This window comes from Siniperca chuatsi, linkage group LG2, assembly GCF_020085105.1.
Source record: "Siniperca chuatsi isolate FFG_IHB_CAS linkage group LG2, ASM2008510v1, whole genome shotgun sequence".
NCBI classification, from domain to species: domain Eukaryota; kingdom Metazoa; phylum Chordata; class Actinopteri; order Centrarchiformes; family Sinipercidae; genus Siniperca; species Siniperca chuatsi.
This window is the reverse complement of record NC_058043.1, coordinates 33,627,077-33,654,739: the sequence shown is the minus strand read 5'-3', so window position 1 is coordinate 33,654,739 and position 27,663 is coordinate 33,627,077. Positions and strand designations below refer to the sequence as shown.

General features: G+C 40.8%; 1 protein-coding gene across 2 annotated transcripts in view; it reads right to left on the bottom strand.

Annotated features, from left to right (window-relative positions):
• The window catches only part of phf2 (PHD finger protein 2), a 33,457-nt gene extending 6,217 nt beyond the window's left edge, over positions 1-27,240 (bottom strand). For both annotated transcript variants that reach the window (XM_044215545.1, XM_044215546.1), the window contains exons 1-17: positions 26,810-27,240; positions 15,001-15,086; positions 13,960-14,074; positions 13,360-13,520; positions 11,984-12,125; positions 11,675-11,861; positions 11,284-11,446; positions 9,938-10,025; positions 9,449-9,555; positions 7,635-7,726; positions 7,459-7,548; positions 5,268-5,612; positions 4,923-5,039; positions 3,209-3,324; positions 2,814-2,992; positions 1,978-2,045; positions 671-837 (exon numbers count right to left, since the gene is read on the bottom strand). In XM_044215545.1, coding sequence (XP_044071480.1) covers positions 671-837; positions 1,978-2,045; positions 2,814-2,992; positions 3,209-3,324; positions 4,923-5,039; positions 5,268-5,612; positions 7,459-7,548; positions 7,635-7,726; positions 9,449-9,555; positions 9,938-10,025; positions 11,284-11,446; positions 11,675-11,861; positions 11,984-12,125; positions 13,360-13,520; positions 13,960-14,074; positions 15,001-15,086; positions 26,810-26,907 — 2,321 coding nt within the window. In that variant the 5' untranslated portion in view covers positions 26,908-27,240. The remainder of the gene's footprint in view (positions 1-670; positions 838-1,977; positions 2,046-2,813; positions 2,993-3,208; positions 3,325-4,922; positions 5,040-5,267; positions 5,613-7,458; positions 7,549-7,634; positions 7,727-9,448; positions 9,556-9,937; positions 10,026-11,283; positions 11,447-11,674; positions 11,862-11,983; positions 12,126-13,359; positions 13,521-13,959; positions 14,075-15,000; positions 15,087-26,809) is intronic.
• Positions 27,241-27,663: the final 423 nt, after the last annotated feature.

The following is a 27,663-nucleotide window of genomic DNA, read 5'->3' as shown; positions in this document are numbered from 1 at the left end:
GTCGATGTAAATGTCACCAGTTATGCTATTAAGCATCTTTAGCATTTGACACCTACAAAATCAAACGCTGCTATAATGAGCCGTGGTCACTTCATTCCCCACACTCACTGAGTTCCCTCTTCAAACCACCAAAACAATTTGAGAAATTAACATATTTCATTCAGTGTTTTCTTTCTTTCTTTCATTGCTCATTTGTAGCTTTCAATGTGGTGGAAATAGACCATCAAGAGAACTTGATCATCACGAGCCGAGCAAAACAGCAAACAGCAAAAGGCAAAGGGAAGAGCCTGGAGCCATGCAGTGTTTGATAGATTAAGGCAGGATGAAACAAACATTGACTTAACACAAACCGCTGACAGAATCTGGGTAAATTGTTGCTTCAGTCACTAGATGATTTTTCAGCTCTAAGCAAAGTTATAAAATTCAGCTTTTTCATCCAATTATATCGTCGTTGAGCGGGCCATTTGTTTGTCAGCGGGTTGCCCCAATAAGGAGCGTAAGACCTAAGATGTATTTAGTGAGAGGAAAAAAGGTCCAGTGGGAGCCATTTAGAGAGTAATGCTGTGCATGTACTGCAACCCAAGTGTGTTTAGATGTAAAGGCTCCACTGGTGTTGAAGGAAATGGATTGAAGAAGCAGAAAATCATGACATCAGGGGTGGTTAGTCTACCTGTTGGTGCTGTAGTCAATCCCGCCCACTTGCTTGCTCGCCTGCAGCAGGTCGAGAATCCCCGCAGCGCTGCCGCCCTTTTTCTTGACCTTAGAGTTGCGACTTTTGACCTCAGGCTTGGCCTCTGTGTCTATGTGCAGAGTCTCTTCATCGGAGGAGTCGACGCTCTGATTGTGGAGAAGCGAACAGCCATGAGAGACACAGCAACAGGGGAATGTGGCGTTGCTTCAAAGTTTGCTGGTTTTTAATGTGACTTCACTCTGGATTTCAGCTACTTCAGTCCCTGCGTGTTAACTTTTCTAGTGACTCGTTTCTGTTGTTGAAAGGTGATCGTGCCTTTGAAGGAACGCTCTTCCTATAGACTTACGCTCTGCGGTCTCTGTTGACGCCTTTAAAAAGCAGCTGACCTCGCCTCAAGCTGTCTAGTATTTGTAATCTATTTTTAGTTTTTGACTCTTATAGTGCTATTTTTTAATAATTGTACTGTTGTGAAGCACTATGTGACCTTGCTCTGTGAAAGGTGCTATACTAAATACATTTTACTTACTTACTTTTCCTGCAGTTTCATTGTTTATTACGTGACCTTGGCCAGAATAACCCACTAGGGGGCCTCGGGGCAAAACAGAGCTGTGGACCCCTACTGGCCCCCTCTTTGTGGTTATTTAGTTTAACACAAATCTATTTAGAAATATGCACCATGTAAATGTTGACAGACAAAACAGGTAATAACACAGACCTGCCTTTCATTTGATATTCCCAAACTAATTTGCATTCAACAGAATTACCTCAAATAAAGAGACGCACAATAAATCTGGGGCTGGATCCCCGGGGAAGTTGCCCACTTCAGACATTTAGTAATCCAGCCTTGGACTGTAGTTAACTATAAGACATATGATATGGTTTCCAGTGACCTATAGCATCTGGTTTAAGTCTGTTTCTTCCTCTGCCTATGCCACAGCTATATCAGTGCGTAGTGGTCCACAGCTTAGGGAGCTTCTTCTTCTCATTTACCCAGAATGCATTTTTTACATTATTTTTTTGTATTTTTTGAATCTGAGCTTTAAAGGAGCATTGCAGCATGTTCTTGTGCATGAAATCCCCTGGAACATGATTGGTTTTTAAATAAATTCTGATCAAAAGTATGTAGCTGGCTGTGTGAGTCCAATGTTTCATCAACCCTCAGTCATTGAACACACGTACATATAGTAGCATAATCAGATTACAACTGCTCAAATATTAGCTACTTAGCGTCACAAAATTTGATTATCATCAAGGTCATTAGTCAAAAGTGATATCATGTGATGTACCTTGGCCACCAAGGGTTGGAACTTTGGTTTCTTGGCTGGCTGAATGGGTTCTCTGATGTCTGACAAAACTGGAAAAAAAATGAATTCATCATTGAGCGACAGCTACAACACAAGTTGTAAATCGAAATCATTTTTCACTGTTGCTATTAGGGCTGGTTATCGATATGCAGTGTCAGTGTTAATACAAGACCTGATCGGCGGTACTCTTTAGTAAAACAATAGTTAAAAAAATTTAAAAACAATACTTTATCTTAGTGGATTTAAACACGTTCTAACCTAGCCTGGTAATTAGACTGAATTGCCATTTGGTTTCACTTCAGGGGTTTATTTTGCTTTGTTTTGTACTAGCCCAATAACTCTCTACTGCCACTGCTACTCATCCATGCTTGTCGCCATTTTTCTGTTATTTTTCGTGGGTGTGGCTCGGTAGATAGCTAGCTAGCTATGTAGGAAGATGACGTCTCAATTCTTTATCCTTCCTACAAAGCTTTGATCGGTTAATTGTTTTTCCAACCAGGGAAATCGGGCGTCAACGAGCACACCAGCAGAACCGATCGGAGATGTGATTCAGAGGAAAATATGCCAAACTGCTTAATGCACCAGTATTAAAAAAATAACTTTACCTAAATAAAATATACACTAAAGTTAAATAAGTTCCCCGATTTAGACCAGGAAATATTGGATCAAAGAATAAGTAAACCTAATAATCTGACCGAGCACTTTTCAATACTACACATTTAAGCCGATTTTCAAAAAGTCTTGAGGCTTGATACCCAGCCCTAGTTGATAGTTTGAATAAACTGAAACACTACATGAAATAAGGCCAAAATACTCACAGGACTGATCTCTCTTAACAGGGTTCTTTTTCCGCCTGATGGGGAATTCGTCAATCTTCAGCTCCCCCTCATCTGAGACGTACTCATACTCATCTCTCACTGGCTTGGTTTTGTCCTCTTTTAGGTTTTGTAATGATCCAAAAACACTTGAGTTGGTCTGAGGTTTCAGCGTCTTGGAGCTGAAAAGGAAACCGCAGGACAATAAGGGAGTGATGCGAGGCTCAGACAGGCACTCACAGTGAGAAGTCCTCGAATTAGCTCTAATGGATATGGTGCTGATAGCCACATAGCTCTGTAATCACCGTAATACACCACATGAGAAGGTTAACGTGCTCTCCTCTCGAAAGTCCTTTCATGAATCGTTCATATGGCGATCACAGACATTCCATACATACCCGAGCATTTTCTTGTGAGACATAGTAAAGCTGAATTTGTCTTTATTGCTTGACAGCGGTGTTCTGTCAAATTTGCACTCTTCCTCCATTTTCAGCAGGGAATCTGGTTTACTATTCTGTAAAGTTAAAAAGGAAACAAAGTCAAAGAAGCGAATGAAACCACCATGATATTAAATGCCACATTGACCGGGCTGATATTGACTGATATTAGCTTATCGCAGACTGGTATCAGCATTTTAAGTGACAAGAACCAGCATCCAAGTTTAAAATCCATGTAAAGCTGCACTTATCAGTATGTTTTATATTACGATGATAAAATTCAGCACATCTCCTTCTTGTCTGAGTATGTTGACTCCCAAAATGTAATTTAAATAAATGTGTCTCATCTCTTCAACGCTATGGATCCCTCACACTTATTCTATTGTATCAGCCCTAATTAAACAATACAAAAACCTTCCTGGGAATAGGGAGAAATGCTGTAGCTGTCATCAAATGGCTACTGCAATTAACTGAAATCCAAGCACACAAATTTGCAGATGTAACCTATCAAGTTAACACACAAAAGTAATTTTGTTTGGATTTTAATGCCTGTTATTTGACTCAAAAATGAAATGACCGAAAGTAAAAACCGTACTACTTGTCTAATCAACTCTTTTTAAGACACACGATACAATCACTTCTCTGTAAAACAGTAGAAGGGAGTCATTTGATTAAAATAAAAGCATTACTGTTAAAAAGACTGAAATCATCATGATGTTAATCTCCACAGATCTTATTCACGTATGACATTTTCTGACCCAATTTAAACTAAACCAAATCTACTAAGAGGAATGCAAAACAGCTGCCATAAAAATCACCACTGAGCAGGCTGTGTAATTAACTGAAATCCAAGAATATACATTTTCAAATATTCGCTCCTCAACAATTTTGACTCCTAAATTAAAGGCATGTGACGACGCGGTGTAACCTGAAACTGACATTTCACATTGTCTCATGCATTTTTTAAATTGACAGTAAAATGGAGTATAGGCCTAAGTGCCCTGCACACTACACAGAGGAGCTGTGAACTTTTACATGAATCAACAGTGATCACAAATGAAGATGTGGTCTTCAGTGACCTTGGTAAACATCTAACAGGGTCTCTCTACTCCATCTGCAAATGTTTGGCCTGATGTGAAGGAGCAGTTGGATGGAGATCCTTGGAGGGACTGCAAACATTCCACAGCAGTTTGGCATTGAATTTTCCATGAAACTAAAGCCCCGTTCAACAAAATTACACTTTTGCTCAGAAAAAGCCTCCCCCTGTTGTTCAGCAATAATGATACAACAAACTTTTTCTAAAAGACGAGGGCATATGTAAATACTTAGATGGAACACAGTGGATATGGACGTGGCGTAATTCCATTAGGTAAACTCTGGGAGGGTGGATGTTTCTGGAGTAGCTCTGATGAGCTGCAGGCCTCAAATGTGCGATTTAGGCCACATCATTATTTTTGCTGATTGCTTTGAAGTGAAGTGTGCAAATCACTTTTGGATGACCCTACATTTTTTTTGTTCAGCTGCTCAGCTTGAAACCTTCACAACCGCTTGAGTCTTCTTTACTAAAGGACGCCAAGCCTTCAATTTATGCAAACTTTTAAAGGATTGTGATATTATTTACTTTGGCCTGTAACAAGCAGCCATTAGTTTAAATCATGAGCTGAAATGATCTTACCTTATACTTCCATTTCGCTTCAGTCTTGTTTTTATTCTGCTCTCTAATTTCAAACTTCTCCACGTTGTTCTGCTTTGATATTTCCTTCTCGGACATACTCAGGACATTCTTAACAGCCTGAAAAACGTACATATTTGAAGAAAGACACAATCATTAACAGAAAAAATCCTCCAAGAGAAACCAATGGTTGCTTTTCCTATTCTGCATATGTGGTTACATTTGACAAGCTTTCTGCTGGAAGGGATGCAAAAATAAGTTCAACATAAAGTGAAACTAAAGGTGCAAATAATCATTCTACAAAATAAGAACAATTTTTAATTTCCGTTAACATTACCATCTCCTCACCTTCGTCTTTTTAGGCTGGTCCATTTTACTCAAGATGTCTTTCGCATGAGACTCAAGGGCTGCGAAGCTGGAGGGTTTAGGAGGCGGCGACGACTCTTTTGCTTTCTTCACTTTCTTCTTTCCTCCTTCCTTGACCTTCGGCACCTTCGGGGGCTTGGGGGCCTTGGGCATCTTTGGGGGTTTGGGGGGTTTAGGGGGTTTGGAAGCTTTCTTTCTGGCTTTCTCTCTGCTGGGCGAGGGGACGTGGGCTGGGGAAACGGGCTCTTCAGGCTCAGAGTGGGTGGATGGGGGGTCCTCCACTGGTACCTTAATGCTCGGCTCACTCTTAATGGCTTTTGTTGCATTCTAGAAATAAAAGCAGGGAATTGTGTGAACTATAATTTTGTAATCGGCAATTAGTTCTCCACCAAAAAAAAAATCAATAACTATTTTGATAGTTAAATGACGACATTATTTATTTATTAAGTAAAAAATACCAAACATTTGCTGATTTGATGACTGAAGTAATGCAGGCATCACTCATCACTCTGGTACCTTGTGAATTTTGTAGGTTCAATGCATGGTCAAAGGCGGGGGGGGGGATACATTTATTGATCGTGAAAGTTGTTCATTAGTACCCTACACAAGATTTTATCTATATCACAAAGTTTGACACCAGTTTTTCTAATTTTGCCCATTTCAGTTCTGGTGCTAAACTGGTGTCCAACTGCAGACCCCACGTCTGGGACCTCAGGTCTGTGATATGGGATAGGAAGAGAGAAGGCACCCCAGGAGTGAGGTGCGTCACTTCCGTTAGCAAACGCCCCCCCACTGTAATTCACCGCCAATTGACAATTGATCGAATGTTGAATGTTTTTTGTCACATTAACAGTCAAGAACCATTCTCAAAAACCAGCTAAATATTGTTTCTTGTAGGGTTTTTGGTGTGAAAGAAATACTAGCTAAATAAATACAAGGCTAACCTGTTTGACGTAGGCGATGTTAGCGCGCTGGAGTAGCTAACATTAATGTTAGTCCAGGACTATAAAGCCATGTGTCACAGATTATACTGTAATATATCCTGTGGCTCAGTGTTTGATTTTTGTGAATTTCCTTGTGTGCCTAAACTCAAACTGGCTTCCAAACTAATACATAAAATACAAAAAATTCCTCATTTTTCATTTTGTAAAACTCCTTTCCACTCAGCATGAGACGGTACCATAACTTCAGGTGCAAACACAGTATCACTTTGCAACAAGTTCACCTTTTTAATGGCACATTTTCTGATTAACATTTAACATTAGCCTCAAGTACTACGCTTAATTTTTTCACACCTTTCTAATGTTATAACGTTAGTTATAAGTGTCTTAAGTTAAAGTTCTGTGTGGCATTCTTAAAAAGTGTTTTTCAATTCACTTGTCGCATATTTTTTACATAGAAGTTACGGTGCTGCTACCTTTTCATGCTGAGCGAAAAACGCTAAAAACACAGGACAGTAAACCTGTTTGCTTTTATACTTTTGTGGCAGCGAAGGAAGTGGCACACCTCACTCCTGTGGACCCTACTCTCTTCCCATGGAACAACACGAAGAGCATAACCTTGTCATTTCTAAAGCAACAAGTAGCTGCAAGTAGAGAAGCTAAAACTCGAAAGTTTGTCCTGTGGGAGACAGTCGAGGAAAGGCCATGGCGTCATCAAAATGAAAAGGCTTCATCCTCAGGGGGAGCATGAATGTTCTTGCAAATTGCAAGGTATTTTCCTATTAGATTATGTGATAGTTTATGTGCACAGCTGACATTTCGACCTGAGGTAGAGAAAGGGAAAGGTCATGGAGTGGGCTCATACACGGAAAACTATGAATATCCACAGCCATTAGTTTTCAAAGGTAACCTGACATGGACCAATATCAAGAAAACCACATTTTTTGACTTGACTTTGGTGCTATGACAAAAGTCAGTGGGCCCATTAAAATCCTAAGGGATAATCATCTGGGGATCGTCAATATCCAAAGTAGATTTTATTGCAGTCTGAATTGAGATATCTTTGGACAGAAACTCTCAGATCGCACACCTGAACAACATCACCATCGTGATGTAAAAACTGAAACCGTTATTTCTTACTGCCACTTGGGGCCACCAAAGTATAAAACAACCTGGAACTTTTAGAGCGTGGTTGATCATATTATGTTTATGCCAAAATAAAATCAAAATACCTCTGACAGTCTGATCTCTTTGGCAAGATCCTTAATGAGCTGTGATGGTTTCATGTTCTCTGGAAGCTCATCTTCATGTTCCAAGAGGGCCTGTTACGAGGAAAACAAACAAAATTTCCATTACCTTTCATAACATCTTAGATGGACGACTGACAAATATCCTAATGTGTCCATACCTGTTTTTTAGTCCAAGCTCTGAAAGCTCCATTGATGATTTTGGCACCATGTATCAGGTATGGGGCTGGTTGCTTATTTGCTTTATGTAAACCTGCAGAAAAACAAATGCAAATGTCTCATTTAATCATTGAATGAAACGTGACTTTTAAACTTGGAGAAATCATAGCCATTAATTTACAAAAGAACAAGTCAAACGACACGTGCACACGTTCAGTGCAGCAGAGATTTACCGGATGTAACTGAATAAGCCTCTCACAAACACAGCAGATGAGCTGACACTTTAGTCTGTGTTGTTATAATGAGACACCATGTGAAGTCATCAGTGAACAGGAGAGGGATTCTGTCAACAGAGTGACTGCGTGTTTAGACAAACTGTCCTGTTACCAAAATGAACCAGAGCTGAGCCCCGACACAGCCAAGTGACGTGTTCAAGTTCTCGAGGTACACAATCAATCACGGATCACTGTGCATCAGCTATATTACTAAAATGTTAAACGTAATGTGTGTACAGTATTAACCGTGGTGATTCATTTTTTAAAGATTATTCTTTGGACACTTTTCCTATATTTGATAGGAACACCTGAAGACAGACAGGAACTGTGGGAGAGCAAGGGGGGGGTGACATGCAGCAAAGGCCCGCGGGCTGGATTTGAACTGGGGCCACTGCAGTAAGGACTCAGTCTGGTACACTGGGCGCATGCTCTACCAGGTGAGGTACCGGGGAGCCCCGACCACGGCCATTTTTAACAAAAAGCTAAATTTTCTGTGTCAGCTGAAATAAAGCTTATTTAAATGACTATAAGACGGTGTAGTCCCTCATTCGTCCAGGAGTGTTCCATCGTAGAAAAGGTTTCAGTCGTACTCATCTGGAATCAAGACGTTTCGGCTCCCATCCGGAAGTCTTTCTCAATTGTGAAAATGGTCTGAGAACTCAGAAATTTAAGATAATCTGTGTTGGGCTTAAGCAACACAGATTAACTTTAGGAGACACTAGTGACATTAGTGAACTGCATTTCCCATGTGTACTTGCATGAAAAAGATCTCTCGATGACTTGCTTAACTTGACTATTTAGTTCTAACTTATGGCAAAGACTCACCAGTCTAGATTAAACTGCGGCAAATACAGCCCTGATTTATGTGGAATTATGCAGATTCAGTTTTAATGTGGATTGCTTCTTTCATTTCACTTTAATGGCAGAAAAGCACTGTCCGAATATCTAAGTAGCTCTATCAACTGAAGTGGATTTACAACCAAAACAGGAAATTATTAAATCAAGGCAAAATACCAGCAGCAGTGAAGTAAGTCTTTTTCCTGCACTGCAAGAGCTGACCTTGTTAAAAAGAATAATGGTATACTAATGGCAAGGCCTTGTGGGTTAGAAGTAGTGTGCACCACACACAATAGCAATCTGGCTTTAACACACACACACACATACACATAAAATGGTGGAAACATAAACAGTTGGCCCAAGCCAGCAGAGGGGAGTTTAAACACAGGCTTGTAATGGAGCAAGTGATTCTAGCTGAGCCAAACCTTTTGAAGCTAATCATCTGTGAACTCGGCAATTCACCGATTTAATGACTGAAATAATATTAAAGCATCCAGCTCCTCATCTGTGCAGCAGACATGCAGCCATACGCTGAACGTGCAGCTCGGAAAAAGGCATTTCTGACAGTGTTTGTGTTTTCTCTGCTTTCATGCATTCTTCTGGAGAAATGGTGAGTTAAATGAGGATGTAAGTTTACATTAAAATACCACATATTAGAGCAAAAATGAAATCTATAAATACATCAAACTGATTTAAGAGTTTACCTTTGAATCGCTCGAGGAGATGGCGTCCCACATACCAGCACGCCGTCTCAAAGTTGGGGAAGGGGGTGAGAGTTTTGACCTTTAGCCGCTTCTCGATTTCATATGCTCTGAGGAGAATAGGACAAGATGTTTCAGCTAAACATCGTCATGCATTACCAACAGGTTTATTGCAACAAAACTATGCAATTCACAAGGTATTTCCAAATGTGGAGAATTCAGAAACAGATTGGTGGAATTTGGAGCTAAACGCTAAGTCCTAAATGAGGACCCAGTGGAAACTACTGTGTAAGATCAGCCAAAAGATGTCCAATATGCAATGTCTTCAAGTCACACTAAATCCCCCCAAAATTAGGACATGACTGTCTGCAGGAGGCATGGCGGATCACAGTAATTAAAAAAAAAAAAAAAAAAAAAGGCCAATTACCAAACACAATGACGACAAGGCCGCATGAAGGCTGACTGTGTGTGTAATAAGACAGGTGTACAAACCTCATCTGCATCTCCACGCTCAGGTTGTGGACGAAGTGTCCAGAGAACGCCAGGCAGTCGACTGGAGTCAGTATTGCATTGATCCAACCTGAGGGGGAAAAATCCAGTAACTGTTAATACTGTACTGGATCACTGTGGACAATGCTGCAAATCAATGAGCAGCAATACTGTTTCTTTATATGATTTTCGCATCAGTGTAATGTAGTACATTGATCTGTCAGGTATTTCATTTGCTGGACTGACAAAAAAAAAAACAGACATTACCGTGTTGATATTTTATCCATAACTATTTCTCAATTCATTTTCCAGAAAAATGTATAGCACAACATACAGTATATCAATATTGTGATAGAAAATTACATATAATGTGGTTATCCATATATCCCACACATTGTGTTTCATAAATCCAAAAAACCAAAAAATTAAACCATGCATGTTGTTTCCATGTGTTAATTATCAATGGGAAAAAGAAAAATACAGCACATACAATTTCGGAAATTTGTATTTTAATCTCTTAGACCCTGATTTTTCTTGAATTTAGTAGATTTAAAGTTATAAGCACTTGTTATCTGTTAAAATCTTTTTCAATGAATTGATTAGTCTCTAAAAGGTCAGAATATAGTGACAAAATGTCCATCACAAGTTCCCACAGTCCAAAGTGGTGTCTCATAAATTCATTGTCTTGCCCAACCAACATTAATTCAGTTTACAGTGATATAAAAACTGAAAAGAAGCTGGAACCAGAGTATGTTTAGCATTTTTGCTTGAAAAATAACTTATAAATCGTGTCAATTATCGACACTGAGAAAATCAGCTAATTATTTCAGTACTAAACATTAGATCAAATCAAATGGAAATATTCTAGTTGTTTTCAGTGGCGTGTCCAGACTTTTTTGACTGGGGTGGTCCAAGTGGGGCACTGACTCACTAACATTTTCATAAATCCTGTGTTTAAAATTTTTATTTGAAAGATAAATAGAGCTACCAATCTTTAAGTCCTCAAAATGAAACTGTACCTCCAAAAGTAGGTTTAAAATAACGCACATTCAAAAATACTCGTCAAACAGTTGGTTCGAACTAAGGCCCCGCCTCTGACCATGCAGATAGCCAATCATAGTTTAGGATAATGGGGTGGCCCCTGATTTCATTACAGTTGGTACCGTTGGGATCTCCACTAGAGTTTAAAATAAAGTTTTGTAGGTCTAAACATTTTCAACAGCGCTGCACCTGTGAAAATGCTGTAATTGGACAAGATTTTCCCTCACAAATGAAACTGTATCATCATATTATTAAGTGTTCTTCTAAATCCTGTTCAGCTATATTCATGGCCTGAGCGCAGCTCTGACCTGATGGGATGAAGAGAGTCTGCCCTTGCTTCAGAGTACATTTGTAACACTTGTCCACCTGGTCGGCAAAGAACATTTCGCTGTGATTGGATGATGATCTCCAGCGCTCGTACAGAGACAGGTTGGCAGAGGTGGGCTTGATGAGGAAGAAGATCTTTTCTCCCTGCAAACACAAACACAATCAGATTTTCTGGCATCATCATCATATGAGAGACGGAGTTTAATATATTCCACATTTCCTCTAGGAACATTCCGAATGAAAGAAAATCAGCGCTGTGTAAACTGATTTCTCATCATATCAGAGGCAGATGACACTGACTGTCTGATACCTATTTTAGTTCCAAGGCCAATTCTGACTCGACGTACTGGTCTAACCATGAGTGTGACAAACCTTTAGGACGTGGTACCAGACGGAGGCGCCACCGCACTCAATGTGGAAGTCTGTGTAGCTGTCTTTGACACAGATGAGACAGTATTTGGTGACTTTTGGCTTCCCGAGCAGAGCGTCGTCAGGCCAGTAGTTTTCTACCCAAGACAACCGCCGCACAATCTGAGGACTCTCCACTATACTGTTCATCCTGTCCCAGAAAAACAGAAAAAGAAATGAACACCAGGAGTTTTCCAGACTGGCATCTTCATAAGCCAAATCTCACTTTAGAAACTTCACTTCAAACTTCACCATCACATATAGTGTGTGTACCTCGTGTCAGAGAACTCCAGGTTGATGACATTTAAAACTTTCTTTCTGTTTGTGCTGTAGTAATAATCGACAAACTCTTTGAGCTTCATCTTGCTGTCAGTCTGTTTGGTGACGTCAACGACGTCCACGCCGACATCGGGACCTGAGACAATAACAGAGGACACGGAAGACGTGAAAAAACAAGCTGAAGAAAAACTAACCGCCTACAAGCTAAACCTTTTCTTTAAACAGGAAACTGGTTTACAAAATATATCTGTAGCAGTATACTGTTGATATGTAACAAGTGATCTCATCACTGAGCACCAGTGCACAGGGAAGATAAAGGACAGAAGCGCCCCCTATTGAAAAGCAAATAGTATAGTACATTTTCTATCTTTTGATTATTTTAACTTAAACACAAATATTAGGTACAGTATTAATTAATTGGATAGCCATTTTTTCAATAAAGACACTCAGGATGTGCATACAAATTACATACAAAGCAAAGCATACGTTGCGTCTTTATTTGTTGTTCCCTCTTCTATTGCTCATGCTCTTATTTTTAAAGAACTGCCCAAAATAGCTATGATCTTCTTTGTAAATGAAGATATTCTTATGGATATTCATAGTAATAGCAGTATAGTAGTATTCGAAGTAGTAGTGGTTGTGTATTTATAGCAGTAATAGTTGCACCGGAGTAGAAGTAAAGTAAAGTAGTAAAAGTTATTGTAGTAATACAAGAGTACTATAATTACTGCACCTAATACCGTGAGTACAGCAGGAATAGTAGTAGTAGTAGTGATTGAATGAATTAAAGCAGTACTACAGTAGATCAGCTGTAGAAGTACTAGTACAGTAGTAGCAGTAATATCAGCGGTGCTCATTGCTGTAATGGTTCCAGTAACAGTAGCAACAGCAGCTGTAGGAGTAGTGCAATAGTAGTATACTAGCAGCAGCAGTAGTAGTAGTAATAGTTATAGTAGTAACAGTAACAGCACTAGTAGTGGTCACAGTAGTAGCAGGGGTAGTGGTTATAGTAGATGAGGATGTACAAGTAATGTCAGCTATAATGGCAGTAGTAGGTGCAGTAGCGGTTATAAACTACAGAAATAGCAGTAGCAGCAGAAGAAGTAATTGCAGTAGTAGTAGTATTAGAAACAGTAGTAGCAGTGGTACAACAGCAGTAGTATCAACAGTAGTGGTGATGTCAAAGCCTTATAGCAGTGATAGTAGCTATAGTAGCAGTAGCAGTAGCAGTAGTACAGATAATCACTGCAGTAGTGCAGCAGCAGCAGCAGTAGTAGTTATAAAGTAGCAAGAATAGTAATCGTAGTAGTAGCAGTTATACAAGCAGTTGCAGCAACAGCATCAGTAGTGACTGTCACTGAGTTCCTTACCGACATAGTTCTCCACATCACTGATGTAGAAGGTGGGAGCAGGCATGGCCATGCCCAGGCCGTCTTTCTTCTGAGCCAGGATTGGCTCGTTGAAGCCGTTCTCCTCCAGGTAATCCATGGTCAGCTGACCACCGCTCAGCTTCACCACTACATCATCAGCACTGGGAGCCACACACGGCCAGAGTGAGTGGAAGACAAAAGTGTTAAATGTGTGTCGAAGCATTTCAAAAGCTTTTCACGAACTGAAGAAATGAAATAAGACCTGATTACTGTCAGCAACCTGTAAAGCTATCTGAAGGCAGATCTTGAAAAGTTAGAAGACAGTGCCCCCTAGTGGAAGTATTAAAGTGAGGAATGATAATGGCAGGAGGACAATATTTAAGAGTCCCTAATGAAATATCAAGAGGCCTAATCAATATGAGGAATCATTTAATTTTATTATAATTGAATTCATTACATGAGTCTGACTATTTCTGTTATATAGAATGTTTAATTGTCACCACTTTATCTCACATTATTACCCCATTTGTGGTGTTGACAGTTGTACAGTTCAATTACGAGTTGTACAAAAAATGCAAAGTGTGTCTAAAGTGTCTTTACCTTGGAAACGTCCTACTGCGAAGTTCCTTTATGAAAACCTGACTGCCATTCTGAACAGCTTTGATATCTGTGCTCTGCCCCGTGTCATGTTTGCTCCAGTTCTTTTTCTTTTTCACTGAAGAACAGAAAAAATAAAACAGAAAAAACACGTAGCAACACTTAGAACACAATACCACACTGCAAGAAATGACTTGAGCAAGTCATTGAATTTCATATTCAGACATAAAATGTTGCTTTCTTTTAGTCTATTTCGAGAATTTTATATGACGTGACAGAAAGTTGACAAGAAGCCAAAGCTGAGAAGAAGTGAAATAATCATATCACCAAGGCAGCTGTTTCGCTTCTTTGTTAAAGGTTCTGTACGAGATTCTGAACATTATAGCAGCAAGCAACTATTTGCTATGTAAAGACTTAGTGGAGTGATGGCGTCCGGAGCAGAGGATAACTCAGCCTCTCTGTGCTTTGTTTTGGCAGCCGGTTCGGCTGCGTGCATGTTAGTGCATGTGAGTTCCTCCCTGTGAGACTGTTGGCTTCGAGGAGAGCGATGTAACGGCCGTTTCTGGTTAAACAAAAAGGATCTTACTGTTTAACAAAAAGGCCTATCTCTGCAGGGATCCTTTCCATAGTGTTATCATGTTGCACTTTTAGTGGCCGTACGTTGACGGGCTCATTTGTCCGCAAGGATTACGTCGCAGCCACTGCAGCCCATTTGGCGGCGTAGAGCCAGAATATTTCGGTGAGGGTTTATTTTGACCAAACCAGAGCTGGTCACAGTTGGAACAGTGGAAAGACAAAGCTTTTGGTGAGTTTTATTTTGTTTCTGTCCAGTTTGAATGAAGTATGTTTTACGATCATCTGCGAGGTAAAATTACTGTTTTTCTCAATGGAGTCTGGTGCGCCATAGTGCCCATTTGTTTTGGTCGGAGATGCCGGTGCTCTGGTGCGAGATCTAGTGGCAGTGAACGTCACATTCAGCTCCTTTAAGAGAAGTAACATTTCGGTCAGCAACAGTCAATACAAGCCCTGAGGGGTGCTACTTACATGTGGACTTGCCGTGGGTCTTCTCGCAGTTTGGACAGTGATATATGTCAATATCTGGAGCGTCATCTTCATCCACCTCAACACAGCTGAAAGAACACAAGAAACACTTTTTAATATTTGGGAATGTGACCTTAAAGGACCCATTCTCCAAAGCATGTAAAAGTTTGTTTGGTTTTTGAACGTGTCTTCTCTCTATTTCCCTGCAGTATAACAGTCAACTTGCCTGAAAGAGACTTGAAACTTGGTTGAGATTCATAACAGTGACATCATGCGTGCTTTTATTTTGGTCAAGGTTACAGCGTCATCACTGCACTGACAGCAGGGCTGCAACTAACGATCATTTTCATGATAAATGAATCTGACAGTTATTTCTTTAATCGTTGTGTTAATGTCAGAAACTAAAAATGGCCATCACACTTTTCTAAAGCCCAAGGTGACGTCTACAAAGATATTCTGTTTACAGCGATATAAAACACAGAAAAACAGCAAATCCTCACATTTGAGAAGCTGGAACCAGAGAATGTTTAAAGTCGTTGCTTGAAAAATGACTTAAACAACGAATTGAAAACAGTTGCTGATTAATTTTCTGTCGATCGACAAATTCATTAACTAATTGCTTCAGCTGTAACTGAAACTGCAAATTTATTTTAAAAGTCTGACGTGAAATTAGCAAAAAGTATCCAAAAATATTATTTTGGCTCTTTCTAAAAAAAATATCTCTACAAACACATTTCTGTACTCTGACATGAACAGAAACCAGCGGCTGTCAGCGGCCCTCATATACAGTGCAGGACAAAGGGTGTCACATACATCAGACAGTAGACTATAAATATGCATCTACACACTGTATATGCATAAGCATTCTATATTTTAGCACTTCAGCAACTTTTTGTGACTCAAATGTAATCATCAATGCAAAAGGCTCTTATGTAAAAATGCATGAGAAATATAAACTAAGGCTAGAGGCCCTAGAGTGAAGAGAAAGCATCAATGTATGAGCCCAATATAACACAACCGTAGCGCTTCAGGCGGTAAAGTTGTAATAACATACACAGACAGCAACATTGTGGGAAAGGGATAAAAAAACAAAAAAGTCCAGCTGATTGATTTGAAAACAATGCATTTGCCTTGTTTGAAATGATGACAGTGGACGCGCAGCTCTTCCCACTGTTTCAAACAGCAGCTGTCAGAGGCAAATTCCTCCCATTTGGAGCCGCTGCTCCCAAACTCAGATGAACTGGGAGTTTCCCCAGAATGTTTCCTTCCCCCCGTGAACTCCACAGCTTTACTACACCGCCTACTTGCTTTCACTGAAGGCAAACACAAGAGTGGGTGGGTGTGTGGAAAGGCCTGTTCATGACATCCTTATATTGGTGGAAACTCCTCTTACTACAGCACAAACAGAAACTACTAAAACTCGTACTAAACATGAAATGTGCAGACAAACATATGTTAAGACAATTTTACTGGCAGCTTTTTGTGGTATCAAAGAATTCATTAGGAATTTGGTGAGCGTGGCAGTGAGGTCACTTCAATTTGTCTGCTAAGTAGCAAAAAAGTACTTGGCTGAGAAATGCTTTTCCCATGGTTTTAGGAGTAAGTTGGAGGCTGGTTTTGTCTTTCAGTAACTGCGAATTATATAAACATCTCACCTTGACTACCAGACTAATTCTGTGTGAGACTAAACGCACGTCGTAGGATCCGATTACCTCAACTTTCTCTACATTGTTGCCGTGTTGGTTTCAGAATAGATTTTATGAGTATAGGGTTTATTTTTAAACCTAGGCCAGGTCTAAAGCACACCTGAGTTCACTCTATGAGCTGCAGCACAGCGTCGTTCTGATTTCGCCTTCCTCCGTGGGGTGCGAGAGAAATGAATCCTCCACAGAGACTGATAAAATAACATACAAGCTTCTGCACTTCTACAATTTATGTGATAATACAAAAAAAAAATGTTTATCATGTTTTTAAAGATCTACATTTGTAGGGTTTGTCATACACTTTGAAGCACTCTTTTGTAACGTGTAAATACAGTTACTGTAGAGCTATCACTTTCATAAAAATCAAGTTGGAACAACTTGGAAGGAACACGCAATTTGTCTGAATTCATTTTGAATGTGCCTATGTAGTCAGTGTATTCTAAAGTGCATTCTAGAACGGAGGTTTTGCGGGACCTCCGCTGGCTCACTTGAGTGATCAAGCTAACGTTAGAATCAGAATCAGCCACTAAAGCTGATTCTGGGCTCGATCAGACAGAGACGCTCCACTACAGGCGCAGCCGCTTCCAAAACGCAGTTTGAAAGACACAAGTGTTTATCAAGCAGGGAGGGTTAAAAGAAAAAACACAAGAGAGATGCATCATGGGAAGTGTAGGATCCAGGAGTTTTGGAGCTTGAACAATACTAGGGACTAAAAGTCTCTCTCAAGTCCTCTGACTTTAACGAAGTGCAATACTAAATTACTGGAGTAGCCCTGTAACCGCTTTACTGATACCTGCTGCTCAGTGATTATTCAAGGTCAGGCTACATTACATACTGCTGGTCTAATCAGAGCATTCTGCAGGAAATCATACATGAACCTGAGAAAAGAGCCGCAACAGGCGGACATGATGGAAACAGCCCAACATCAGGGACAGAAGGACAGAAGGACAGAAGGAAGGCAGCCAATTGCTCTCTACTTTCATCAGTAATGTTTTATAACTGTAAATTACACGCTACCTACGTTATCAGTAAATCTATCTATTAGCTACAGTATGTATCTATTATGTTATCGCATATCCCTAGATTATTACATAACACACCTCTACCTGTGAGTACACACATATACTTAATGTACAGTTAATTCATTTTATATAATTAGGTAATTCATTCATTTATATATATGCAAGCACATTACATCTGTATTCAATACATATTAGTCTATGGACTTAGTTTTAGTCTCTATTCACACATTTTACTTATGTTTTGGTTATTGTTTATTTTTTGGCTTTTTATTAAATTTGACCTATATCATTTGTTTTGTGAAATATCTATCTATCTATCTAAAAATACTTTTCTTTCACTTGTTGGTGAATACACCTGAGATTACGCTAGCAAAGCAGCTTTTAGTCCAAAGGGTGCATATTTTCTGGTTATTTAATGACATACTAGTAAACTCCAACTCAGCATTACAGGGTGGCAACACGGCACGCACGGTTCAAGCCCTGTTTCATTTCCCTGAAGCATCACAGTTAACTCCCGGTAGCTGGAACCAAGTTTAATTTGAAGAATCCAAACTCGAGATTATGAACAAAGTGTTTTTCGGACTGATTTCTGGACTGGTTACGCAGTTCCTCCCTGTTTTATGTCCTGATCCAACAATACATTCAGTTTGCTGAAGACGGTAAGATGCAGGTGAAAGCTCAGTAAAAGCAAGCTTGTGAAAGTGTTCTGCGACATACAAGGTGAGGTTTATGTGACCGACATAGGCAGCCAGAGGAATCGGCTGGCTAGTTTCTGGTAGCCTTACTAGCTCGGCTACTTGTACTGTGAAAGCGTAATCAGTAGAGAAGCGACAACACAACTTTACAATTTAGTGAAACACTAACTAGTTTTCACAGCAAAGCGAAAAACAGGCCAATGTCTGTGGAGCAACGTTTCGTTCTTCTACCTCTATTTAGGATTTACACTGACAGAAATACTGCTTCTGTGATTCAAATGAAATCTTCATTACAACATTTTTTTTTGAAATAAAAATGATTATGAGAGAAAACAAACAGGAGCTCAATAAAGACTCGTGAATATGTGACTCTGTATTCATGCAAACACATAACACTAAAATAGATTTTGAAAGCTACATGTAATAAAACCTTCAGCAGTTTTCCATTTCTATATTACAGTTCTACTATCATAGAATTTCCTTTTGTTGCACCCGATGGTGATTTATAAGATAACAGTGTAATTATAGCTTGAACAGCCAAATGTGATAAGCGCGGTTAGCACGGTTGAGCCTAGCTCACTAGCGCTAGTGCTTGCTCGGTGAGCTCCGTCACATAAGCCTTCCGTTTCCCTTATTTACAGTCCCGACAGACGGTCCCAGTGCCACTCTGGAAGGCTGTCTGTTCTATCACACAAAAGAGAAATTTAAAAAATATATGTTTCATGGGTGTGACTCCATGTAGTCACGTTCATGAAGAGGATGCTGTTTCAAAATTAGTAATCTCTGTCGGTGCCCGATCCATTATGCACATGCGCAAAAGTCAGCGCACGTGCAGAATTGAACCTCTTTTACGACACTGCCCGATCCATTCCACGCATGCAGGATTTTTTTTACGCCACTTAGAGAGAGTTGGTTGGTATCGGTTAGTATTGGCGGTCAAATTAGCAAGTTAGTGATAAGAGATTGAACTATGTCTGATATTGAGTTCTACGCAGCCCTCCGGCAATATCTAGAGAGCTGGAAAACAACACCACTGTTGTCTGTCTTTTCACAAGCAGTGTTAATAAAACAAGAGCAGTCGTACAACCTATCTGCGCTTTTATGTTGGCTAATATCGGCCATGTCCCAAAAAGAACAGAAGCGGTGAAGCATAGACGACACGAAGCGGTTTGAGACCGTCGATAACATTGCCTGATATCAGCCAGAACTGTCAGCTCGACTTGATGGAGTGGGCGGATGCAAGTTAAAAAAAAAGAAGGTAAAGCTGCAGTCAAGTAAAATGTTCACACATGCGTGGTACAGATCGGGCGGCCGGCACGGGTCGGGCACTGACAGCCCCTTTTACCTTTTTAGAGAGGAGTCGGCTAGTAGCACTAGCTAGTGACTAGCTATGTCATTTCAGACACAGCAGGTAATGTCAGCTATTATGCATGCTATACACACACAGATACTTTGGTTAACAAGGAGCAAGCTACACTGAACAAAAGCAATCAGCAAGTCAGGGAAATGATTTGTCACTCATGGAAACAACACATAGGCTACCCTGGACATGTCTGCACTCAGTACAAGGACGGGATCAATACTGTTAAGACAGCCGATATGTACAAAACTCAGCTGCTCTCAGCGGTTGCTGCCAGGACCTGTGATTGGGTTCAGTACGGCTCGGACAGCATGTCACCCGAAACATTTCTACTAAAGCTCGTTACTGAAGCTAAAGGAAGGACTGTCTTAAGGATCAGGAGAGTCGTTCCAGTGGAAATCTGTTTACAGCGTTTCCACTTTGTTCCTGGAAAGACACATTGCTTTTGAATTTTTTGAAAATGTACATTTTTAATGCCGCGAGCACAACCAATGAAATTCCATTTACCGCCACTGTATCGGTGTGACAAGAGAAATGTTGGAGACAGATATCTCAAGACACCAGCAAATAAAACTAAAACTACATGGCTAGATGCCACTAGGCTGGGACCATTTATGCTTTTTTAATACAGTAGCTGAAAAACAGCCAGAACCAAAGCACTGTGATGTCAGTGTGGTGAGAGTCTGGAGCTAATCCACTGACTGTCAGGCTTTGTGGACTTCAAGTCAAGTCAAGACAGATTCAAAAGTGCTTTTGACAAACAGGAATAACAGATAGGAAAGGTACAGAGTGTAGATGATTTATGTTGCCAGCATGTCGTTATGTGTAATAAAGATATGAATTAGTGCTATAACTTTCCTTATTACACGTCTGTGCTAAATGTTGCCTTATACGCACTGTGTATATGTATGTATGTAACTGTGTATATCCAGTATCTCTCTATCAATAGCCAACGTAGTCCACAGAGGTGAGTCACAGACTGCAGTGAAGTAGAAAAGTGTGGAGGAATGGCTAGTATAGTGGGAGAAAAGGTCTTAGGCTGCACTGAATACATGTGTATTACATCTGGAATGAAATACAGTACGAAGCTTTCTGCAGGACGGATCCCTCTAGGACAAGGTGCCCAAAGTGGGGCCTGCGGTGCAAAGGTGTATCACGATGATCTCTGATATGATCAACCAAATTATACATTTGTGGTGGGTACATGGGCACATTTATGGTGCTTTTCATAATTTTAGAAATGAATGCACTGTGTCCAGTGGTACATCAAGGCTAAAAAAAGTGTTACATCATCCTTAACAAGAACAGTGCCTCCATTGACTGTCTGAAGTGAAAAGTCAAGATCCTGTTTTCTCTCCTTGCCTGAAGGCAGTTCTGACATGAATCTGCATCTATAGGTGGCCATGATTACGTTAACAGCACTTCTTGATTTGTACTGTGTTTCCATATTGACTGATGCTTAGTATTACAAAACTGATGATGATGTAATGAGGGCTCATTATTTTAGTTACAGTTTTTGGGTGAAAATCAATCTAAACCAATCTGCTTCTTCTTCTGTTTTCCAGTGAAAATCTGTACGCTGTAAACAATGAGCCTTACATTTAATGCAGTGTAATGTGTCTTTAACTGGGGTTGGTCCCCCATCAAGTTCTATTTTGACCTGTCGCTGGCACCAACAGTTGTCCTTTGAACGTTACATGGCAATTGAAAAGCGCTGTAAAGTCTTGGAAGATTGAAGTGTGATTTCACAAAGAGTTAGTGGAGAAAGTCACGTCAGACTAAAGCTGCTGGTCTCATGAGCAGACGGCTGTGATTTAAACACTATGTTGATAATAGAGTTACGTGGTACCCATGTGAGTTAGCCGTTAATGTCGGTTGGAGGTTTCACTCTTTCTTCTTCCATTCACGCACTGTTTCCCGATCAGCGCTTCTGTTCTGTGCTATCAGAGCTGCAGTGAATGAATGAACGTCCCGCCATTGCACACTCAGCACTTCCTGAGGTTCCTTTCTCCAGTGGACCACCAGAAGGCTTTTATTGTGAAGGAGCTGCAGAAAGTGTTGACTTAGGCTTATTTTATGTTTAGTAGCCCAACACTCTTTGACAACAGTTTCTGTTGTGTACATTAGTTAATGACAGTAAGTGAAAAGACAGAAATTAAGCTGCATTAATATTTTATATTAGCATTGTGTGATGTGAATGGGGTCGCTCATAGTGGCAAATCCACAGAGAATAGTAATCCAACTCTGCAGCTCCACAGAGATTTTTAGCCTCTTTTAGCTCATTGTTTTGTTTTACAGCACATGTATTGTTTGGTTCAGTGTTACTGCTCTCGTCAACCTTGTTTCCAGAAGCAGGCAGCTGACAAGCTCTGATAAACTCACTGTACACTACCTGCCCGGCACCAAGTGTGGTCACAACGGGCTTCCCCCTGTGGCCAACGTGGGAAAAACACCCACTGCCACTGCGGCGCTAAGCAATGACCAGAGCCAACCGAGGTGGCAGTCAGTGTTTCTCCTCAGTCAGCCACAGGAGGCATTAATGAGTCCATTCTGACGACGAAGATGCCGCACTACAAAACACACTTGGACAAGCTCGGACAGGAGAGTGTGCTTTAAGGCTGAGGAATGACTGATGTGCATCGGGTAAACTTCCCCATCTCCAATGTAGAGCAGGGCACCGGGGCTTTCGTAACCTCTACAATGGGATGCGTCTGGGACTGTCTCAGTCAGCACACGGGACATCCCCAGTGGGGCTGGAGACCAAAACTGAGATAAAACAAATGTGAATATTAAAATCCCGTTTGTCTGGTGACTTCAATTGCTTTGTGCCTGCTGGAGGTGTAAGCAAGCAAATATTTGACGTTAGCCACTGCAACTTTATATGGTGATAATATAGACTGCCACTAGCTTGTGTAACTCATCTGTCTTACTAAAAAACTGAAACATGTTACTTGGGTTTAGCATTCGTATTCTAAGACAAATTAGTATCTAGTATAGCAAAGCTATTCCAATTTGAGCCCATCACATTTTTAACAAAGTTAAACAATGATTAATTTCTTAGTGTTCAAAAAGCTCCAATGAGATTTTCCCAGCACCACAGCGTCATCATAACTTTAGTTGTAATCTCTGCTGTCGCAGTCACGCTGTGCAGTCTATTAATTGTATGGGCCGTTGTTTCATGGCTTGGTAAAAGGGCCTATAAGACGTAGTATACATACTGTATGCACAGCAGGGAGAGAAGAACAAAGAGTTATTAAAACATTTACAAGTAAACATAGTTACAGTATAGATATATTTACTAAGTGCTAAGTATCCTTTCAGACACTTGGGTATTAGACATTACCTAACGGGCAGGACAAGCTCTTCTCTCTTGTTCCTAACAATAAGCGACAGTGAACGCTGCCTAACACAGAGCAGATTGCCGTGGGGCAGGTAAGATATTTAAGTAAGTAAGACAAAGCTGAAAGTCTGTGGTGAGAACCGCGTTCACTCCTGGGACCGGTTATCTCTCCGACAAAAACTACAGGTGGTCTGTGAAAAGTCAGGTGTGCGCCAGCGGCGGAGAAATGATCAAATACAGGACAGTAAGTATTTGCTATGTAGTATCATGTTGGGTATTATCAAGCAATTGCTTGCAATGAATTTGTCAAATTCTAAAAAGCTACCAGATAATTGTTCAAATATCAAGTTGCAATACGTACTGGCATCAGCGAAGGTGCACTGTAATGAACACTGTGTAGAAGTGTTCACTATTTATGTTATTCATGGCAAAAGAATTGTAAACTAAAGTGATGCCATTCATAGAGATCGCGCAGTAACTAACCTACTTGCAGTACATGACTCACTTTCTGGTAAAAACAAAAAGGCACCACTTAAAACAAACGTGAATTAAAAATGGCACAAACATAAACTACTGGCATTCAGAAAGAGGACTGTAATATCAAGCAAGGACACATATCTGAGAAACACGCTCTTACCCAGAGACAAATGACAAGATCTGTATCTGTGTGTTCGGTACATTGATATGTTTCGGGTATGTTTAGCCTAGCTTAGCACAAAGCCTGGAAGCTAGCTGCTAATTGCTGGCTGCATTCATTATTTTTTTTCACCACTAGGGGACGAAAGGACCCCAAAACAAACTGACAGACACACTTGACGTACTATCATAGCATAAAGATGTTACATTAACATTAACGTTTGACACATCCAACGACATTATCACTCCACTGGAGTCACGTTTCTGGCCAATGCTTAAATGTACGCTAAGTCTAGCACAAGAGATACTGAATTTTTGAGGCTGATACCGATATTGATACTTGAGTTAATTATAGTCGTTTATTAATGTAAATGCTAACATAAACAACATTTTTGATAAGGATCCCATTTGTTTTGTAATTAAAGAACTGTGACCAAGATATGTATGCAGTATGTCCAATATTCGCTCTCCTTTAGCTGTGGTTTGGTCCCCACCAACTCGTGAGAAACATATCTGGCTCTTTAGCTGCAAGATGTTTAGTTTCCTGGAGTAAACTGGGGGACCATTAAATCAAAATAATGAGCTAAAAGAGGCTAAAAAGCTCAGTGGAGCTGCAGAGTTAGGCAATAACCCTCTGTGGGTTTGTCATTACAAATGTGACCCCCTTCACATTACACACATTCATTTAATACAATGTTAATATAACAAAATATTTACTAATGCAGCTTAAGAAATCCAACATCTCCAAAAGCTGACTTATGTGCATGCTGTCCATTCAACATGGGATTAAACACACATGTACAGTAAAAATCCTGTGCTTTTAGGAGCAGTTAGCTATTTCCTGATCAACAACAGCTGGGCACAATAACGGCAAGCAGCATCTCAAAAGCCCCCCCACCAAGCCACCGCTGTGGCTCAAACCCGCCCCGAACCCGAGATGACTCTGTGATGTAAAGAAGGCAGCGTAGAAGTTGTAAGAAAGTGTTGTTGTTCAGATTTGATGGAGCTGAGCCAGCAGTTTCCCCCTGCTGTGTGTCGTTGTGCCGAAGCTAAACTCACCTCAGGCCAGTACTGCACAGAGACAAACCGACACCAGTCTTCTTATCTGACTCTGTGACAGCAAGTAAGCATGCTTCCCACAGTATTAGATTTTTCCCTTATCCTGGCATTGAATTAACATAACTACTGCATGCTCACTACTACATACCTGTGCGTTTACTGGTGTTATACCATATTTCCACGCCACACTAATTATCCACTTGGTATTTTTTATAGCTTGACAATATAATTAGTCGTTCTAGTTGTTGATGCTCTTTTCTTGCCACATGAATGTCGACTATATGTCAGATAACAGTGTACAATAAAGTGTGCCACCTCTAAGGCAAGTATACTGTACCTCCAAAGTCATCACAGCAGAGTATTTAGACAGCTGAGGATAGCGAGCTGAGGGGCATCACAGGATTAATAAATAAATAATACCATAACATCCTCTACAGTGATGATGATCTATGAACATGATATATTGTAGGTGCATAAAATATTCAGGGGTTTTTCACTCCACACTTACAGTTATTATACTGCTGTCTTTTCTCAGCTATTTATTTACCAGCTCTACACTGTATGGCCTATTTTGATATCAGATTTCACACCAAGTCACGCTCATAACGTGGTCCTGTGATTAGTTAAAACTTTGCCTTTGAGATTTGTAATCTGATTTAAATAACCTTATTTATTCCGTAATGGAGGTTCAGCTCAGGAAGACTGAATGATTGGATTATAGGCAGGGATGTATGGGAAATCCACTGTAACAGCTTCTCCCTATTTAACAAGGGACATGAAGTCAAAGACTTTGCAACTGTATATGTCATAGTAAGCAGCATCAAGCTGGTGGAAGTTATGTCAATATGAGAACATTTGGGGCATAAACTGAATGCTTTTTAATGTAAAAAACCCCGACTTCATTATACTGGTTGTTTGGCTAATGCTGATGCGTGACTGGAGGTCAAGGCTTATCCCCAGCATTTAATTCACCACTACATAATGTGATAGCGCTACATACAGCCCGGGGGAGGGGGGGGGAGGGCATTAAAGGGTTAACGTTCCGGCGCGTAAATACTGTTCATTGCTCTGAAGGGCTCGTTCACCAAACGAAACACGATTAACAAATGATCGATTGCCAAAAAGAGACACCCCGAGTGCAGCCGAACAGCATGAAACATGCCAACACAAAGACGAGCGCAGGGACAGACCTGTGTATCAACAACAGGAGGGAAACAGAGCACCATGGCAGGCATCTGGCCGAGAGCCTTACAGCGTCTGTACGGCGGGGAAAGTGACGAGACGTCTCCGGCCAGTCGCAGTGAAACAAAACAGCAATTAGCTTTAGCTCAAAGTACTGAAAACCAGCTCAGCGAATGTTAATAATTGTATTCCCTTCCCCGCTAAAGCTTAAGGGCATCCAGTACGGGCTATTGTCAGCCATAGCTGCTGCCTGGCAGGAAGGCTGTGCGGGGCTGAACTCAGACTCGGGTCGTGATTTTCAGCCGTGCTCTGTAAAGACACTCGGTGAAAGCCAGGAGAACGCTTTGAATTTGACAACATTCACAGACAATATGCGCGAAACATCGGCCTGAAAGCGGTTAGGAAGAGGGGGAAGAGGGGGAACGGGAGAGAACCGAGCAGCGAGTCTGCCGCGGCTTCCCCCGCTGCCTCCACCGCCCGCTCCTTACAGCGGGAACGGTTTAGTTTGGAGCTATGCGGGGCTGTGAAATACCCGTTAAGTACAATTAATAGAGCCACACCGAAATCACTCTATAAACCACCGCAACTTTTTATAGGGGGAATATGTTTAGTGTTATTCGCGAAAAAATGTCACAACCCCGGTCGGCTATATTTAACTCCGCCTTCTTCTTCTTCTCCAAGCGGCCTCTCTTCAGATGTAGACGGGCGACTGAGAGCCACAAAGCTGTCAAACGCAGCGAGACCTCGCCATTTTTGTTTGTTTTCCACAAATGCAAAGCGCCACAAAAACACTACGGTGAGCATTCTGGCCTTACCTGCCGTGGAACCAGTCCTTGCAAGCATCGCACTCGATCATAAACTGGGTCACGTCGTAAGGTAATCTGCAGATGCAATATACTGGTACAGTCGCCATGTTCAATTCACAACTACGTCGGGATAGACTGGGGGGGCTGCAGGAGGAACAACGTCCTGCAAACAATATGATCCAATATGATCTTCCCCAGAAAAAAAGCCAGGGGCAGACCCGCCGGACACATGAACCTAGGCGCACATCTCCATCACACCACGGCCGTGTGGTGGAAACGACGGAGGCTCGTCGTAGCAGGCTTTCCTGAAATGCATTATTATTATTATTACTATGTGCATGCCCCCTGGTGACTGCACGGCACCGAGGCGGTCATATTAGCAGCCAGAAGAAAATGTAGCCTCGATGTCGTTGCGAAATAAATAAATAAATAAATGGGAAAGTTACGTCAGGGAGCAGGTTTAAATCAGCGGAGCTCAACTGAGATGAATGAACGTCCGGATCGATCGGGCTTTTTTTCCTCGCAGCAGCCTCCACCCAACACGAACAGGCGAAACCCCGGCGCTCAAACCCGGGGCTAGCAGGTGAATAAAACTGGCGTTCCTCCAGCAAGTAAGTGCACGAGTATTATTTAGCTGTAACATAATTACTTCATAGACGTGATACATGTATGACCAAATTAAATATTTAAAAACATAAATATATATATTTTTAAATTATAACATTAAAAGATATTTCAAAAGTGAAAAGAAAGAATAAAAAAGTATGATAATGCATACTCTCAACTTGACAGCACACACGACTGCACTGCTATTACTTATATTATTACATTGTACTGTACACTTAGCTTTATACTTCATACCC